The 17,864-nt window shown below is 35.3% G+C and overlaps 1 protein-coding gene across 7 annotated transcripts in view; it reads left to right on the top strand.

Moving 5' to 3' along the window:
* LOC113536986 (uncharacterized) overlaps positions 1 to 17,864 on the top strand; it is a 132,669-nt gene that overhangs the window by 15,518 nt on the left and 99,287 nt on the right. For 6 of the 7 annotated variants that reach the window (XR_008302916.1, XR_008302917.1, XR_008302915.1 and 3 more), the window contains exons 4-14: positions 1,068 to 1,430; positions 1,558 to 1,908; positions 2,565 to 2,669; positions 2,773 to 2,868; positions 5,950 to 6,042; positions 6,867 to 6,941; positions 12,055 to 12,162; positions 13,695 to 13,805; positions 14,231 to 14,305; positions 15,814 to 15,906; positions 16,205 to 16,288. Coding sequence is in view for 3 of the 7 variants with exons in the window: in XM_053238563.1 (XP_053094538.1) it covers positions 1,068 to 1,430; positions 1,558 to 1,908; positions 2,565 to 2,669; positions 2,773 to 2,868; positions 5,950 to 6,042; positions 6,867 to 6,941; positions 12,055 to 12,162; positions 13,695 to 13,805; positions 14,231 to 14,305; positions 15,814 to 15,906; positions 16,205 to 16,288 (1,554 nt within the window). In the remaining 4 variants the exon portion in view is untranslated. The remainder of the gene's footprint in view (positions 1 to 1,067; positions 1,431 to 1,557; positions 1,909 to 2,564; positions 2,670 to 2,772; positions 2,869 to 5,949; positions 6,043 to 6,866; positions 6,942 to 12,054; positions 12,163 to 13,694; positions 13,806 to 14,230; positions 14,306 to 15,813; positions 15,907 to 16,204; positions 16,289 to 17,864) is intronic. The other variant, XM_053238561.1, reaches the window with a different exon arrangement.

The following is a 17,864-nucleotide window of genomic DNA, read 5'->3' on the forward strand; positions in this document are numbered from 1 at the left end:
TTGGAATCATCACTACCAAAATGAATCAAATGAACAAAATGCTTGGAATCATCGCTATCAAAATGAATCAAATGAATCAAATTTGCGCTTGGAATGCTAGAAGTGAGACTTGTGACTGTCTGAAAGTCTGGGTTTAAGGGTGAGCGTGATTATGAACATGTCTGTAATTAGAAATCTGTTGAACTTGAACATATGACGGAGTCACGTGACATGTTTTGTAGTTTATGATGCCGATGGAGAATGGGGTTAGAAACAAAGTCAGCTGTGATGTGACAGTGTAGCACAAAGACAGTTAATGAAACAGAGAGAATGGCATAGGTAGAGACATGGAGTTATGTGTGACAGTAAAAATATCAGTATACTTAGAGGTGGGCGATATGACCAAAATTCTGTTTCACTGTATGAGTTATTTTATTTCACAGTAATGATATATATCATGATGTAGTTATTTATATGTAGTTATTCTGGATAATCAACAAAAGGGGCTTTATATTAAATAACCATGTGGTAATGCCTAGTTTTGGATAATCCAGTGACTTGAATACTTTAGAAATGAAAAGTACTTCATTTGATTACTTTTTCTTTTATTTGGAACTTGATGAACATAGTAAACAAAAGACACATTCAACTTTTAGATCAACCTTACCATAACAATAAATTTCACAATAGGCTACATTTCACAGTCTGATGTGGACAGACCTTATTAATATAAACTTTTCTTAAGTCAATACAATAAAGAATAAAATATTCTTTCAGAAAATATAATAATGTAAACACTTGCAGAAAAAATCAAATTATATTTCTTTTTCAGAAAATACCAAATATAAACACTTCTTGTAGAAAATATTGAAAGTAAACACTTCTTGCTGAAAATATAAAAAACTGTACTGTTTAAAAAAAAAGGGGGTATTGTACTTACATTTACCTAGTGGCATGTTTTTGCACGGGTAAAGGGAACTGGTATAGCCTACATGGAGGAAACCCACACAGATGTGTGATGAACAAACAAAATTGGGACATGTTGACTTGACTGGCAGTTAACACATTAGGTCAACATCTTTTCCCAGTGTTTTTATTCACTTTAGGGTTCCATCTCCACGGTCCCTCTGATCCTCTCATTGCCCAGCTGGGAGGCTCAGTGATGCTGCCCTGCTTTGTAGAACGTCCTCTACCAATAGAAGAACTGGAAGTGGAGTGGAAAAGAAATGACTCTGAAACTCTAGTGCACTTGTGGCTGGAGGGAGAGAGTCGACCAGAGTCTCAGAACCAGCGTTATCGTGAAAGAGCTCATTTCTTCACTGAGGAGATCGCCCATGGAAACTTCTCTCTCTTCCTTACAAATGTGACCCGTGAAGATGTAGGAGTTTATAAGTGTGCTGTTTACACAAACCTGGACTCTGATGAAACTCTGATTGAGATAAAGGAGATTGGTAGGTAAATTTTATCACCCAGTGTAAATAATGTTCTGTAAATAATGCTGGATTTAAAAAGGAATACTTGAGTTCAATTCTTTCTTATGTATAATCAAAATTTTTTTTTTTACAATTCTCATTTCAGAGCGCTTGATCGTGTCTGGAGGCCACGTCATATCTGCTTATGCTGGTGAAGATGTCACTCTGAATTGCTCTGTAGACTCAAATATCCCACCGGAAAATATAGAAGAGGTGTCATGGAAGAAAATGGATGAAGATATCTTAGTGCTGCTTTATCAGGAGAATGAGGTCCTGACAGACTCATCCCATGAGAGATACAGAGACAGAGTCGAGTTCTTCAGTGCTGAAGAAAGGAACAAAGGAAACTTCTCATTGAGACTGAAGAGTGTTCAAACTGAGGACAAAGGGCTGTATATATGTTTAGCATTCTCTGGGGCATTATCAGATAATACAACTGTGGAAGTGCAGCAGCTGGGTAAGTCAATGTTTTTTACGCACAAAACATGTAAAAATGTAGCACAGCTGAGCGCCTTAATAAGTCAGAAGTGGATTATCAGGGCTAAAATCATGTGGGGTGCACTGCCCTTATGAGAGCAACATTGGCCATGCTCATTGGGTGGGAGGGGCAAACTTTTTCTCCTCTGCCAATCACAGTGACACTAGCCAACTGTAGGAATGTGTGAAGTCATGCTTTCCTTTAAGCGTATTATTGTTGCGTGATATCAGTCCCTTCAAATGTCCAATAATTTTAAATGTACAGTATCGTGACCAGGAAAGGGGCTGCAAAAAACAAAGTCTGGTTGTTTATTATATTTGTGTCATTTATAGGTTTTTGTCTGATGCAGGGAAAGTAATAAAAAATATCTGTGATTGCTCCAAATTGACTTATTTTTTCAGTTTAAAGCAAGCAGCATATTCACCAAGAAGTTATATAAAAAAAATGAACAAAAAAAGCATTTTAACTGTAATATGTATAAAAGCATTATAACTATAATATGAAAATGTATTTCTTAGAGACAAGTCCATTAGTAAGTTGGTGTGATTATTTTAAAATATCACCAGTTGTTTGTTATTTCATCACAAATATTACAGTGTAATAATGTTTTATTAACTCGTGTTTGTGCCACACAGGTTTTTCCTCAATGCATATTGGAATTTTTGTTCTATGTATACTTGGATTTGTAATTGGATCACTTATCCTAGGCTACCTATCTTTTACATCTTTTAAAAATGAAGGTAAGTCTGGTCTTCATTTTATCACTTCAGAAGTTTGGTAAGGTTACATTTCAACTTAATACAGTAAACCTTATACAAATATTCTTTTTTTGTTTGTTTGTAGATGACAGCAGAAGAGCCCTAGCTATACACTGTGCGCATGTCCTTTCTCCTAATATTACTATGTTTATTGTCTTCATCCTTTGGGGTGTTACTGAGGGTAAGTGTTGCTTTTCACAGTTACAGTTTTTAAAACTCCAGAATAAATTTTTCGCCCACTTCTTTGCCTCTCTCAATTTTGTGCAATTTTTTTTAACTGCTCCACAATTTCATTTAAAAACTTTTTATTTAAAAAAATGTACTCCTCTATATTCATTATCTGACTGGTGAAAGTCAGAAACACTATTTATCTTCTTCAGTAAGAGCTCTGTATTGTGTGTGTATTTATACCCCAGAAAACAGACCATATTCAAAGGCAACAAAAAAAAAAACACTTAAAAACACTGGCAGCAATATAAACATAATCAAAAATACCATAAAATGTATAGACATCAATTTATCATACAAAATGTCATTGTGTGTAATGTTTATTTCTTTATATATATTTTTGCCTGGTTAAAATAACATGCCTCTCCTGAAGGGTGTCAATAATTTTGCACTGGATTCTAATTGTGCAAGTATTTATTTTCAAAAAATGTAAAAATGTATTCATGTCAATGGCAGAACCCAAGGTCAATTGTCTCCAGTCCTCCATGTCTAAGAAATGCTACAAAGCAGTGGCCATGTCTGTCAGAGCCCTGAATGCTTCATCTTTGCTCATGGCCTGTCAGGAAGATATGACAGCCTCACCCAGCCCAGCACTGTGGGACGAGATGTGCCTGGTCACAGATCTCTGCCTGCGCCTTCACAGATGTGCAGTTCTTCAGTGAATATACCTCCCCAGGAAGCAAACGGCTCCCTCCCAGACACCTCAGCAGATGTTCGCTCAGGCTGTAGCCCGTCCACCCGCCTACTAAAAGAGCCTTCAGAGCCTAGAGGCACAAAGAAGCCAGGCTGATAAGGCCAGAACCTCATGAGGTAAGCCATTTTGGCTTCTATTTTCTAGGTGTTTTCTGGCCTCACTTGCGTGTGCTGAACAGTATCTGAGGAAATACAAGTTCAGAATGCTAACACATGCAGCTCTTATCCGCTATGTGCGTCCAGGCGATTGGTTCACATACATCAACTTGAAGGACGCATTGAGGGATGCCGACTGCACATGTTGGCACACAAACTGACTCTGTGGAGCAGCTCGTGGTTCCTGTCACTTGAGAGCCACTAATGTTCCTGGTGTGATGAATCTGGATAGATTTTCTGTTCAGAGGCAATCAACGTTATGGAGACTGGAAGCTCCACAATGAAGTAACGGCTCATCTATGGGCAATTTACTGGAGTGTGGAAATAGATTTCTTTGCATCGAAAGAGAACATGCAGTGCCCTCTGTTTTATTCCCTAAACAATCAGGATGCCCCGATGGTGGTGGATGTGCTTGCATATGAGTGGCCGCAGACCCACTTGTTTGTGCCAAAACTCTAAGCAGGGTACAGGGACGTAGGCATGGCCCCTCCTTAGATGCAGAGAACTCCTATCTCAGGCTCGCAGGGAAATATTTTATCTGGAAAGCCTGGCACTCTGGGCCTGATGTGTGAGAGGTTAAATCTGACCATAGCCTGGCTACGTGATAGCATTATTATGACCATTCAGAAGAATACAAGAGCATCATCAACGAATTCAATCTATAATGGCACATGGAACCTGTTTGAGGAGTGGTGCATGGCCTCAGGCTCAGTTGCCTTCCAATGTCCTTTTTCTATAGGAGCTACTAGATAAGGACAAAACCTTCTCTACCATTAAGGTATACCTGGCTGCCATTTTGGTTCATCATGTAGGTTTTGGGAACACAACAGTGGGCTGACACTCCCTTATTTGCCAAGTCATGAAAGGGGCTCCTTGACTCCACCCTGTATGTAAACCTTTGATCACTTCAAGGGACTTGGCTATGGTGCTGGAGGTATTATCAGACCCTCTATTGAAGCTTCTGGATAAGTTGGATCTTAAAGCACTTTCTTTGAAAATGGTGATGCTGCTGGCACTGGCTTCAGCAAAGTGCGTTAGTGACATCCACACTGGTATCCATGTTGGTAAACTCACCGTGTATGCAATTTCTACGGGACAAGACTCAGGTTTTACTGGAACCTAATTCTACATTCATCCCCAGAGTTACCGACACATCACTGACATGCCAGCTGATTATATTATTGACCTTTTATCTCCCTCTCTTTGCTTCTGAAGGGCAAGAACAGTCAAATGCTCTCTGCCCAATCCGCGCACTCTGGACTTATGTTGACAAGACAGCAGGGATCAGGAAATCTGACAAACTGTTTGTCTCATGGGGTGACTGATCACAAAACACCATGTCTTGCATTGGATCATGGAAACTATAGTCTCAGCTAATTCCCAAAAGGGACTACAGCCTCCCACAGGCTTGCGCGCCCACTCCACTGGGGGAATGGCCATGTCCTGGACCTGAGGTTTAGGTTTTATGGGTTTGACATAGTTTTGATTAAACCCACTCTGGTGCACTCTGTACTTAGTGTGAGCTCACAAACAGACACACCAGTCTGATTGGCTACGTTCAGTCTTGGTCTATGAGATAAGTTTGTCCTGCAATTTGGAAGTCACAATACAAACAATTCCAAACAATTTGGAAGTGACTCAAGCAAATGCTTGAAAGAGAAATTTGAGTTACGACCTTGACTGTGAGGTGTGCTTGTATAGACTGTCTAGGTGACAATGCAGGAAAAGGCAGGAGTAAGTCCTGCCTCTGAAATGCACACATCATATCTGCCAATCTTGGCTGGCGTAATGAAATATTGCTTCTGAGGGACAACGCGAAGATATCTCACTTGTGCCCCCAGAGAACTGGGGTTAAGGTTCTAACCTAAAGAGATTCAACCCCTTGTTGTCTCCCCCGTATCCATCACCATTATTATAGGGAACACATCGCTGGACTGCCAAAGAGGATATATGAAAGACATAAATTCAGGGGTGCCACTAACATTTAAAATCCTAAAAAGTAAAGGAAATTTTATAACTGAATTTCGTTAATAATTATTGACAGTAATAGTAATTCTAGGTTGATAGGTACAGTTCTGGAGTAAAGAGACAATATTGTGACTTTTTAAACTCAGTGGGTTGTTGGTCTAATTTCTTTATTTGGCTGCAATACATTAATTAATTAATTATTTGATCTTTCCTCCAGGGATTTTTACTGAAGCAGCAACTTGTTCAGCACTTAATTTTGTTAGGATCTTTTTCCTACTTTGGATCACTCTGCATTTGACAACATTTCAAGGTATGATTTGATGATCAGTGGTCCTGTGAGAAAATGTTAAATAATAATCCATTTGCAGCTCTAATTAAGTAATAAAGAAAAAAAATCAAGATAAAAAAATCTATGGTACCCAGCAAAGTCCTTTTTTAAATTCTCACTGCTGGGCCATGAGGCCCACTTTCCACATCTCTAATAAATATATTTAATAATGTCTTATCTGAGCCAGGAAGTCGAACATATATTGCTAGATTTTATTTCACATTATCATTTATTGTGACAAAAAGTTAGGGTGCTGCATCATGTTTTTAAGTGGGGAAATTGGAAGAGACAAGAGAACTGGCAGAAGGTTTACTGAAGTGAGACAGAGAAAGGGGGAGATACTGTCGGTCATTTCAGACTCATATGGTACTATGCAAAAGTCTCTTCATACCACAAATTTGGAGGGAGGCACAGACAACCTGAAAACATAATACCTCCATCACTTTTTAGCAGAGGTGTAAAAAAGGAAAAAAAGAGTTTTGCAGAGTACTGTATGTTGATTGGCTCAGCTGCAGGTCACATAAAGGTTCGCACGTCTTTTAAAGTCATTTAAATATTTATTTTTTGGTATTTTACTTTTCACCCCACACCTGTACCCCTCCTAGAATTTTTCCACAGTTTGAATACCTGCCCCAGGTCCACCTTTTGCTTTCTGCAAGCTCTGAAAACACCTGCACCAGATCATCAGTATTTTGATTACTTTATTTAGGCTTTTAGGAGCTGGGAATTAGTAAAATGTGGCCTGTATGTGGGAGTTAGGAAACACTGGCCTAATCAGTACATACTGTGTCCTTATTATTTTGCAGATTATCTCCACCAGTTAATTAACCGCTTGGCAATTCTACTACAATTTGCTGTGATAACTCTTGTTGCTTATTTACGTGAGTATACATCAAACCATTACACCATTACCATCTGCAAGATGCTACTCATACTTGTATAAAGTGAAAAGTTAAGAAAGGAACTAATTAAAGAATAAAATAATTTTAAAATCATGTGCTTACACTCATCTTGAGCACTATATTTTTAGAAAAGATAAAAAAGGATTAGTCAAAATTTTTTTAATTTCTATGATGCAAATTAAAGTAATTGGCAGGAGCTAATTTGCCACAGCATCATCTTGGTCTATTGTCCTTTGTCACATCTTTAAAAGTTGCTGAAAAGAAGAAAAAAGTCTATTACTTTGGTTTAACACCATGGTTGGGGCTGCTACGTAATATAAAATGCACAGGTCTGATTTTCCTTATCAAAAGGCAGAGCTGTTTGGATTCAGTCACAAGCAGTTTAATAGCAGCATCCAAAATAGCAGAATAACTTATAGTTAAACAGACAGGGTTCAAATCACAGGCAAACTTATGTACAATTGCTGGAAATGAAACAGACTTAATTGTGATTATCTGTCATAAATCTAAACTAAATTGCTCATAATATTGGCAGGGAGTGATATAGTTATCAAAAAATTATTTACTCATTATTTACTTAAAAATTATAAAAAAAAAAAAAAAATTTCACTCCCAGTGCTGTGAAACCAGTGAATTAGTTCTGCTCCCAACCAGGTACCATCAGAAGTTAGATAATTAGTTCAATTAAGTCAACCTGTGTGCAATTAAAATGTCATGTGATATAAATACCCCTGTTCCTGGAAGTACCCGGAGTTTGTAAGAGAACAAACCCAAACCTACAGCATCATGAAGACAAAGGAGCAATCAAAACAAATCCAGGACAAAGTTCTGAAAAAGCATCAATCAGCTTTTTGTTGTAAAAATTCCTAAACTTTATTAAAATATAGAAAAGAAAATATTGCGCAACCATTACTCTTAATCAAGTATGTCAGTGGACAGTACCCAGCTCCTCTCCTCAGGGCTGTACTCTTTCTGGTCCACAAGATATTACATTTGACCCCTTTTTGTCCAATGCACAGTGTAGGGGGTAATTGTCAGCAAGCACTGTGTTTTTTCAATGGCTACGAATCACGTAAGCAAAGAGCTATGGAACAATAGTCTGAGTAGTTGCAATCAGAACATTACCTGGTTGATCTTACAATGTTATTTTACATGGTCCCACAAATCTGGGGTTCAGATTGCAGCAAGTCAGGCGTAGCCAAAGGTCTTGGGCTGACACAGGAGGTGTTGATGAACAGATGAACCCCTGTTATAGAGCTTCTTGAATATACTCCTCCACAGCTTTAGTTTCCTCATAGGAGAGAGGACTGTACAGAGATACGATGCCATGCAAGAGTTCTACTGTTTCTCATGTGAAGATTGTTTAGTTTCTCTACTCTTACTAAATACCTTGTTGAGGTCTGTATAGCAGGGGGAATCAGCACTTTGAGTGGTGAGAATTACTTGGCATGGCCACTGGTAAGTGCAAACAGGTCTCTTGTCAGAAGCATGACCAGGATACAATGCCCTTATACTTCCAGTCAGTCTGTTTCATAACACGAGACCACAGGGGTCTTAGTATGCTCTCTTGCCTGTAACAGATTCATCGGAAGCAGGATGTGGTGCCTAAACTTAGTGATTATATTACTAAACAGCTAATTATCTAAAGTTAATATTAGCCTCTAAGCAAACAACAATCACTCACTACAAAAATGCAGACACATCTAATGCAGACATCACACAGCTTTATAATGTAATGTTAGAGAATACTACTTACAGCTGTGCCACTATCTAGCTAGCGTACATGTCAGAACTTTGTGAGTATATCCTTGCCTTCTCCTTCTCGTATGTTTGCATAAAAAATTTGTTTGATTTGTTTAATTATTGAACTGGCTCTCAAGTAGTGAAGAACAAAAAAAATAATTAAACAGATCAAACACATTTCTTATGCAAACATACAAGAAGAAGAAGGCAAAGATATGCTCACAAATTTTTTTCTCTGTTAGAAAATTCACTGTATTTAAAAAAAGCGTTCAAGGATTTATTAAGGGTTCATTTGATGATTAAAGCGTAACTTCCAGTAAAGGCTTCTATTTGGAGCCCATTTACATGGAGAAACATGTAACTCAGGAACTTTTAAGGGTTCTGAATTGTCTAAGACTGTATGGTAATTGCCTACTATTTTCTCTAAAATACATAAAAAAAGAACACAGAAAGAAAGCAACAAATATGTTGATTTTCCTAAGCAGAAAGCACAGGTTTTTCCTCATGCTTGAGTTGATCTAGATGAAATCTAACTCTGTATATTGCATTGTGGATCCATGAGCCAATAGAAAACAAGCGGTTGGAATGTTAGAAGCGCTCCTATATTTACTTATTAATTATACAGTTTGGGTTTCAGTTTAACGCTGAAATGAAAATCATTAAATAAAACTTGCTTCCAGAAACTAGGTACCATTGACACAGTAACTTCACATCAAGTGGTGCAACAAATTAAATTTTGTGACATAAAAATTAAAACAAATAAACCATGAAAATGTTTTGAAACCAATGTAACTGTAAAGGTAATGTTACCATTATAGAGAGGGCACAATTGTCACTTTTTTGGTTTGAGTTTTTATTTAAATTACAGACTTTGTATTTCCCACATAACATGAATACAATTGTTTATTTTTCAAGTGCAAGATTACTGATATCATGAACGAGTGCTGTACATTTTCACTGAAAGTGAAAGGAGTCCCATCTTACACTTTTACTGATAAAGCAGCACAACTGTAACATCACATGTGTCCATTGTAACACCACTCAAAGAACGCAGTAAACTTACATGTACATGTCTCCAGCAAGAGTGGACAATTTCCACTGATTTTTTCAAATAGAAATGCAGAAGTGATGTACTTGTGTCCAGCCTGTAATGATGTTACAGATCTCCTCCAGTGCAGTTTAATTCATTTGAGTAAAACACATCAAGTCAGCTGAATTAATTATTAAGGCGAGACACTGCAGGTGAATAGGAGAAATTTTATTATATTATCATGAAACTTTACCAATAAATTATATACATTATTACAACTATTTTTTGCATTCTCAAAAATTATGTTTAGATATGCAAATAAGATACTACCTCATTAAATATGCACTTATTTACCTACATTTAAAAAATAAAAATCTAGATATTGAAAAGAGTTATATTTAAAATCTTCATTTCATTTTAACAACATAGAGTTAAACGTTTTTACAGGACAGATTTTGGATATCTCCTTTTTTCATTAAAAAAATCTCAAAATATTATGAACATGTATTAAAACTTGATTATCACCATGTTTTTAATACAATACAGTATGTAATGAACACTGTGTGCATTATTCTGTAATAATCATCAGAATATAACTAAGAATGATCATGGAAAGTATGGCTTATGTAAGTGCTACACAAGTTAACATTTTTGGTTCAAAGTGTTGAAAACACTCATTTTGAGAAAACAGCTTTTAAAGATATTGATTGCAGAATTTCATATTTACTGATTAGAAATAACACTTTTTTGTAACAGTAATTCATTTATCACATTTACTACACAACTGACTATATATAAACTATATGTGACTTCTTTGTGTGAATCATATTATAGACAGAGATGTGATGAGAGGAGGGCAAATAGAGCAGAAGTGGAGAAGAGAGAGGACAGGAATGAGAGATGGAGAGAGGAGAGGCCCCAAATTAGTCTGTTTGTTTTCTAGTTTCTGCGAACAGAGTCTTTTTTACATGTACTTTCCTTAAAGCTATGGATAGCTGCTCACGTCTGTTTTTGATGCTTTTGCATGGAATTTTAGGGTTTTTCCCATCTCTTTTTACTGTATTGATGTCTCTGTTGCAAGCTAGCGGAACACATCAAGTGATGCATTTCGGCGAATCACATCGCCAGAAATGAACTTTAAACTTCCTTAGCCAATGAAATTCTGCCTCCTGGTTTACGTCGGCCTGTAGTTTCTCACTATTGGTGATCTCTAAAAAGGACAAGAGATACAGAGCTGATCTCTCTGAATTTTGTGTTTTTTGTGGAATAGATGTAGAGACTATTTTGCATGTATGTATGTTCAATTTTTCTGGATTGATGTTGAATATTTATTTACTATGTTGAGTGGATCTAAAATTTATATAATTAAAAGAGATGTTATATTTTATTTTGATAAAAAAGATATGGATAAGAGTCACATTTTTATGCTAAATTTTCTAATATTATTAGGTAAGTTTCATATACACAAATGTAAATGGTCAGAAAGGAAGCCCAGTATCTCCCACTTCAAAGCTGACTTGAGGATTTATTTTGAAAAATATTTTGAAACTCTTCAAGGTCTTTCAAATCAGAAAGCAACCAGAACTATGGATACGCTCAAAGAACTAAACTCCTCTTTTCTATTGTGATTATTAGTGTATACCCCCCTTGTTATTTATTTTATTTTATTTCCTTTTCTTTCTCTCTTTTTTTTTTCTCTCAGAAAATGTGAACACCATATTTGTAACATTTCGTTATACCACGGAATGCTAATTATTCAGCATATAATAATAATAATAATAAAAAAAAAAAGATCTCTAAAAAGGAAATTAGCATATTTAGACCAGCTATCATGATGCTAGAGGGAGTAAGCTTTCTAATGATACCATTTCAAGAGCGATTGCAGAGATACATCTGGTTGAAAAATGCTAACTTTGTTATAAGTAAGGGGAAATTGACAGACGTAAGAACACTAGATGCCTAAAAATAAACATTTTAATGTGAACTTTTGCCATTTTTATGGTATCAGTGTTAAATAAGACATGTTATAGAAACAAAATTTACCAAAATCTGAAAATTGCCCAGTATGCAAAAAAATGGCTTTTTTTTATGCCTGCCGTGTCTCGCCTTAAGGCTGCTTGCTGCAGTTGATGTGATAGTCAACTGCTTGAATGATTACTAAATCTAAAATTGTAATATTTTATTTTAATACTTTATTTACTTCCTTTATATGTTTTTACTTCTGTATTTCTCTAAGCAAAGCTTTTGATATTTTTGTTTACAAAGCACTGTATGTATTTGTGTAATATACTAACATTTTTTGTTCTTGTTATTGTCTAGCTGTTGTTGTGGATGTCTGGTATAAAACAAACACTGTAGGGAAAGCGTTGATTGCAGGAGGTCTGCTACTGGGGTTAATTCTGACTCTTCTGTATGTTATCGCTGTAGGTAGGTGTTTCAACAAATTTTTGTTTTATATTAAACAATTCTTATAGTGTGTGTGTGTGTGTGTGTGTGAGAGAGAGAGAGAGAGAGTTGGTGTGGGGACATGAGTGTAGAAGCCAGAGGAGAGTACATGTTTGAGATAGTTTACTTCTAACGTAATATTACTTTTAGGAACGTCCTTTGTGATTTTTCATAATAAATTATAGGATCGATATGCAGATACATTTAAAAAATGTTATTACATGTTTTAAACAATTTCAAACAGGCATAATCAATCACCCTTTTTTTGCTGAAGTGGAATATCAAATGTTATTTAATTGGTCATCTAGTGGACTATATAGGCATTACAGTGCCATTATATTATACCCTATGTAGCATGTATAGTGAATATGAAGCCACTTGGGATTTTGCATACATACATTTACATTATCTCACTTGAAAATCACTCGCTGCTGCTGAGGATGGCCCCATACAGACAGCCTAAAGATCAGTGACATTACTGAGGAACCTGTGGTACTGTGGTATCATATAGAAACCATGAAGATAGCTTTACTACTGGAATTGCTACAAATAGATTTGCACAAGTATCCATCAGTGAACAATTGATAACTTCAACAAAATAGACTTCATGTTAAAACTGCAATGAATTCAGAAACAACTCTGACGCTTATAGTCATAAGTTGCTCATAAGCTCATAAGTTCCTGTTTACACAATTGCACTTTTTGACTCCATAGTATACAGTTATAGAAGGGATTTATTTATAATCGCACTGTCTGGTGTCACTCAGATGAGGATGGGTTCCCTTTGGAGTCTGGTTCCTCTCAAGGTTTCTTCCTCATATTGTCTCAGGGAGTTTTTCACCTCACTGTCACCCCTGGCTTGATCATTAGAGATAAATTAGTAAATTTTAAATTCATATATTTATATATTTCTTTAAAGCTGGCAGTGTCCATTGTTAAAAGCACTATACAAATAAAATAAAATTGAATTGAATTAAATCTCAGGTATCTTAAAAAGGAATATAGGATGCAGTCCATTCTGCAATCATGAAGTAATAAATTAACCTTTTTTAAGGAGTGAATCTTGTGGATATTAACAATAGCAATGTCAGATAGAGAACAGATATAACTAATGTATTAATGTACTATTTTATACTGACCCGTGTGCATTCCTATTATTTTCTGTTTCTCAGTCCTACTGACTCAGTTCTGGTGTTGAGGACAAGATTATACATTATTTATGGCATTTTATTTATTTAACAACAAATGAATAATTCAGTTCTGTATTATTCACATGTAAATGCATATTGTAATTTGCTGTATTTCCATATTAATACATCATAGTTACACAGGTCCTTACACTGGAAAAGGGGACTGGTGTTTAAAACGTTACCTTTTGTTTTGGGGTGTTTTGGGTAGCTGTCATAATATCTGGAATATAAATACAATTCATAAGTTTTTATTTAATTTTCTTTTAAAAAGACCTCGCAGACATCTGAAATAACCTTTTAATAATCTTTTATTTCCCAATACAGTATGCTGTAGAAGAAATCTACAAACCTACAGAATTACAGAATTACAGATTACAGAAATCGACAATTTTCTCCGAATATTTGCTATTGTAATGATATATGGACTTCATCCCAGTAAGTACCAATTTTGCAGGTAACGTTACATTTGATTGACATTTCATTAAATGTACTATTATATTTTGCTAAAGGCTAATTTATATATATATATGGAACATTTAGAATGCATGTATAGAATGTAATGTAATCAATGTTACACATTTTGAAAGCTTATAAATTCTAGATATTTTAAATATTTAAACATAGTCTTATATATTTTGTTGCCTCATTGTCCAGACCTACTAACTTACAAACCCTAAAATCATGTTTAATAATGCTAGATTTCAGTTTTAGTTGTGTATTGAGTCTGAAGCATGTATACAATGAAGCATGTATCCTCATCAGCATAATTACAAGCACAAATAATAATTTCAGCTTAAAACTGAACCTTTACAAGCAAAAGTGCTATATTAATGTAATTAACGTTCTTTTTTTTTTTTCAGAAAATATCACTGTGGCAGTATTTCCACTTTTGGCATTGATTTGGTTTTTTTGTCATGCTGTCCGCGAACGTCTGTGTAAGTAGATCATGTAATACTTTATTTTACCTATTTTACATAATTTATTTTCGTCAATCAAACATTACAAACACTACATTTGATGTAATATGCATTCATAACCATATTATTTTACCTTGAGTCCACAGACATTACATTATTTAAAAATTCATTCACTTAGATAACAATTAACTGATTACACAATTCCATTCCTAAAACACAAATTCCTAAAACTTTTACACACAAAATTTGTTGGTCAGGAATATAGTGAATTAAAATGTTAAAATTAAGGATTTACTGTATGGAAAGACAAAAACATTTGATTCCTGTTCTCTAAAAATTATACATTAAAATTTTTAGCAGGAAATGATCTGCATGGTTTTTCCAGACTTTATATTTATTTAAGCTCTTGAGTAAAACAGTCACTAGGTAGACATTTTATTGAATTTAAATGATTCTAAACACATTTCACTTTTGATTGTGTTCATACAACAACGCATGATATAATGAATTTAAAATTGATTGTAGATTTAGTTTTAAATTAATTTGTTTAAAATACACCTAAACTCAAAATGTGGTGTAAACAGTTAACTTCTCTCACTTCTCTCTGGCTGGATAACTTACATAAAATTAATGAACAAAATGGTTGTTATGGTATATTCCATCGGATTTGGGTATTTTATTAACTGTTAAGTAGCTTGCTAGCACTGCGCTAATTACTTACAGTTCAGTACGGAAATGTGGATTTTCTTTGTATTCATGTTCGTATATTGATGATTGCCAATCACCCATGAATTAGCAGTTGCATGCACACTACAACTGATTTGTATTTAGTGACACCCACAAAAATGTCATTAAAGGCAAAGCTCACAGAGCTGAAAGCACAAAATGACATTTAAACAGCAAAAAAATGAATTGCTCAGAGGCAGAAGTGTAATAATAATTAAAGCCCTGCCCCCAAATTCCAAGTAAGTTCAGTGCGAGTGGCAGTCACACTGATCTGCAAAACAAAGTGATTTTATTCTCATAATATTTCTGTAATACTGAGAAGCAGCAGATAATTACATCCTGCAGTTTCAGCCATGTCCCAAACCATATCCTATTATATAAAAGCCCACAGCTTCTGCACTTCAGACCTGATTGGAATCTCAGTGGTGGTCAGATGAGATAAAAATTTTGCCCTTGAACACTATCAGGAAGGTCGGTGAATAAAGGAGACTGAATGCAAGGAAAAGCCCTCAATCTGACTGTAAAACATGGAGGTGGATCATTGATTATTTTCAACTCTTGTGAAGATGAATGACATCTTGAATTAGGCCAGGATACTTCAGACCAAACCCCTATTTATATTTTTTTATTTTAATGAAGGGAGGCAATAATTGTGGAGATGGTTGTATTTATTATGTTGATAAGAAAGTAAGTTACCATACATTCCAGTAGGGAGTGTGCAGAGGATTTAATAACCTCAGTAAGACCAGTGGAAGATGTGTCATGTGACGCGTGTAAAAATAGTTGTTTGTTTTTTGCAGTTTTACTCTGGATATCAGTGATGATGATCCTGGAGGTTGTAGGTGCATCAGGGTCAATCTATTTCCATTATGACTTTGTGAATAATGTGAAAGGTAAGTACCAGTCCTGTTTCATTACTGTTTATTGGTAGTGGAGATGATTTTCCACTGGATGGTCCTCACATGGATTCATGTACAAAAGAAGTTCTAATTGTTTTATTTAAAGCTGAACAGAACGTAGTTGATCAGGAAGCTAAGAATCATCCAGTACAAAAGCATGACCATGTGTTTTAGCTTTAAAGGTGTTTTTACTGCAGGTTTGTGGTGAATTATTTGCACATTGAAAATTCAGGTAATAACAGTGTCATGATTACACTTGTGTAAAAATGTTAACATGTTTCTCGTTTTGCAGAACGTGACGGATTGACCTGTGTGACTGCATTCCTTAACACCTTGACTGTGATGATACTGTTTACAAGCCTAACGCATTTATCAGGTATTCATTACTTTTCTGATCCTTTTCAAATGTTTTTTACTTTGATAGCACGATTAAAAATACTAATAAATTCAAATGAAATGGTTAAAGCCAAATTAAAATGGAAAAATATATTTTACAACATAAGAAAATGAGTTAGTTTATTTATCACCAGATTTTCACAGATGCCTTTAAAAGGTAACTGTAAACACATTCATACACAACACTGTTAGTGTCTGTTAATGCCAGAGATTATGTTAAGAAAAAGAAGTGATGTGTTAATAAATGTGCATCCTTGGTTAATGGGGAACCTCTGATTTACGATTAAAGAAACAAAACAAAACAGAATTTCATATTTATTTGATGATTTCTTGTTACAACACTCAACCTAGATGTTACAGCGAATTTCACTCAGCAGCGCTCTTTATTAACAAACACAAAGGAATATATTCTCTAGCTCTTTGCAATATATGAAAGTGTAAACACCCCCAGGGCTTCCCTCTGTAACAGGCCAAATATAACAGGCATTTGTTTCCTTGTAGTACAGTTTAAACTGAAAGAATATGGTGAAGTGTCTGGTTTTGTTAATTACACAGAAGGATACTGAACTGTTTGTACCATGAATGTGGAAACGTGTTTTACTTTTGGGGTGCTGGAATATTAAGCAGCATACATATGGCATCACACCTATATATATATGACGTCACACCTGAATAATAGTAAAATATTTTTTCTTTTCTTAGAGATTACAGTTACAATAATTAGTCCACTGCTCAGGTGAATTCTTAAATCAGAAGGTGTTGATTAATTTTCTATAACAGTACAGATCTGAGTATTTATCGCTGTAACTTTGGCCTGGGAGAAGAAACCAGAGTACCCTGCAAACTCCATGCACACCTGTAGGTGCAAGGCAAACATGCTAACCACTAAGCCACCACTGTAACATACATTTTTATATTAATGTGTTCGTTGCAATACTGTAAGTTATTGTTTCTATAGTAACTGCTCATTCACAAGTGGAAGCTCCATTGTTATTTAATAAATAAAAGCATATAATTGTTGATATGGTTTTCTGTTAAGAGACATTTCTTTAACATTTATTGAAGGAGTCTCGTGCAGGTGCTTTGTAACAGTCAGTAAGTTTCCTGACACAGGAGTTATTCTTCTATCACTTATGTTGTAGGAGCTATACACAGTCATTCCACTACCAGCCTCTTTTTTATATCTTGAAGTTAATGAGGGAAAAAAACACATCGTGTTAAAAAGAAGGGAAAAAAAGAAACCAGAAATTGGAAACTCCTCTGTCCAATGCAAATACAGTCATGGGAAAAAGAAAGTACACCCTGTTTTTTTCTTTTTCCTGTCAGTGTATATGAACAGTTTAAAAGCATTATTATACACTCACACACACACACACACACACACACACACACACATACATACACACACACTGCATATACGTGTGTATGTATATATATACACATATATACATATATACATTTATACCATAGTCTGTCTGAATACTCGATTCTGATTGGCTGGAAGGTGTGCGTTGAATGCACAGGTAGTTCCAGTTAGTTTAATCACCGTTCTAAAT

The sequence above is a fragment of the Pangasianodon hypophthalmus genome, chromosome 12, assembly GCF_027358585.1.
Source record: "Pangasianodon hypophthalmus isolate fPanHyp1 chromosome 12, fPanHyp1.pri, whole genome shotgun sequence".
NCBI lineage: Eukaryota > Metazoa > Chordata > Actinopteri > Siluriformes > Pangasiidae > Pangasianodon > Pangasianodon hypophthalmus.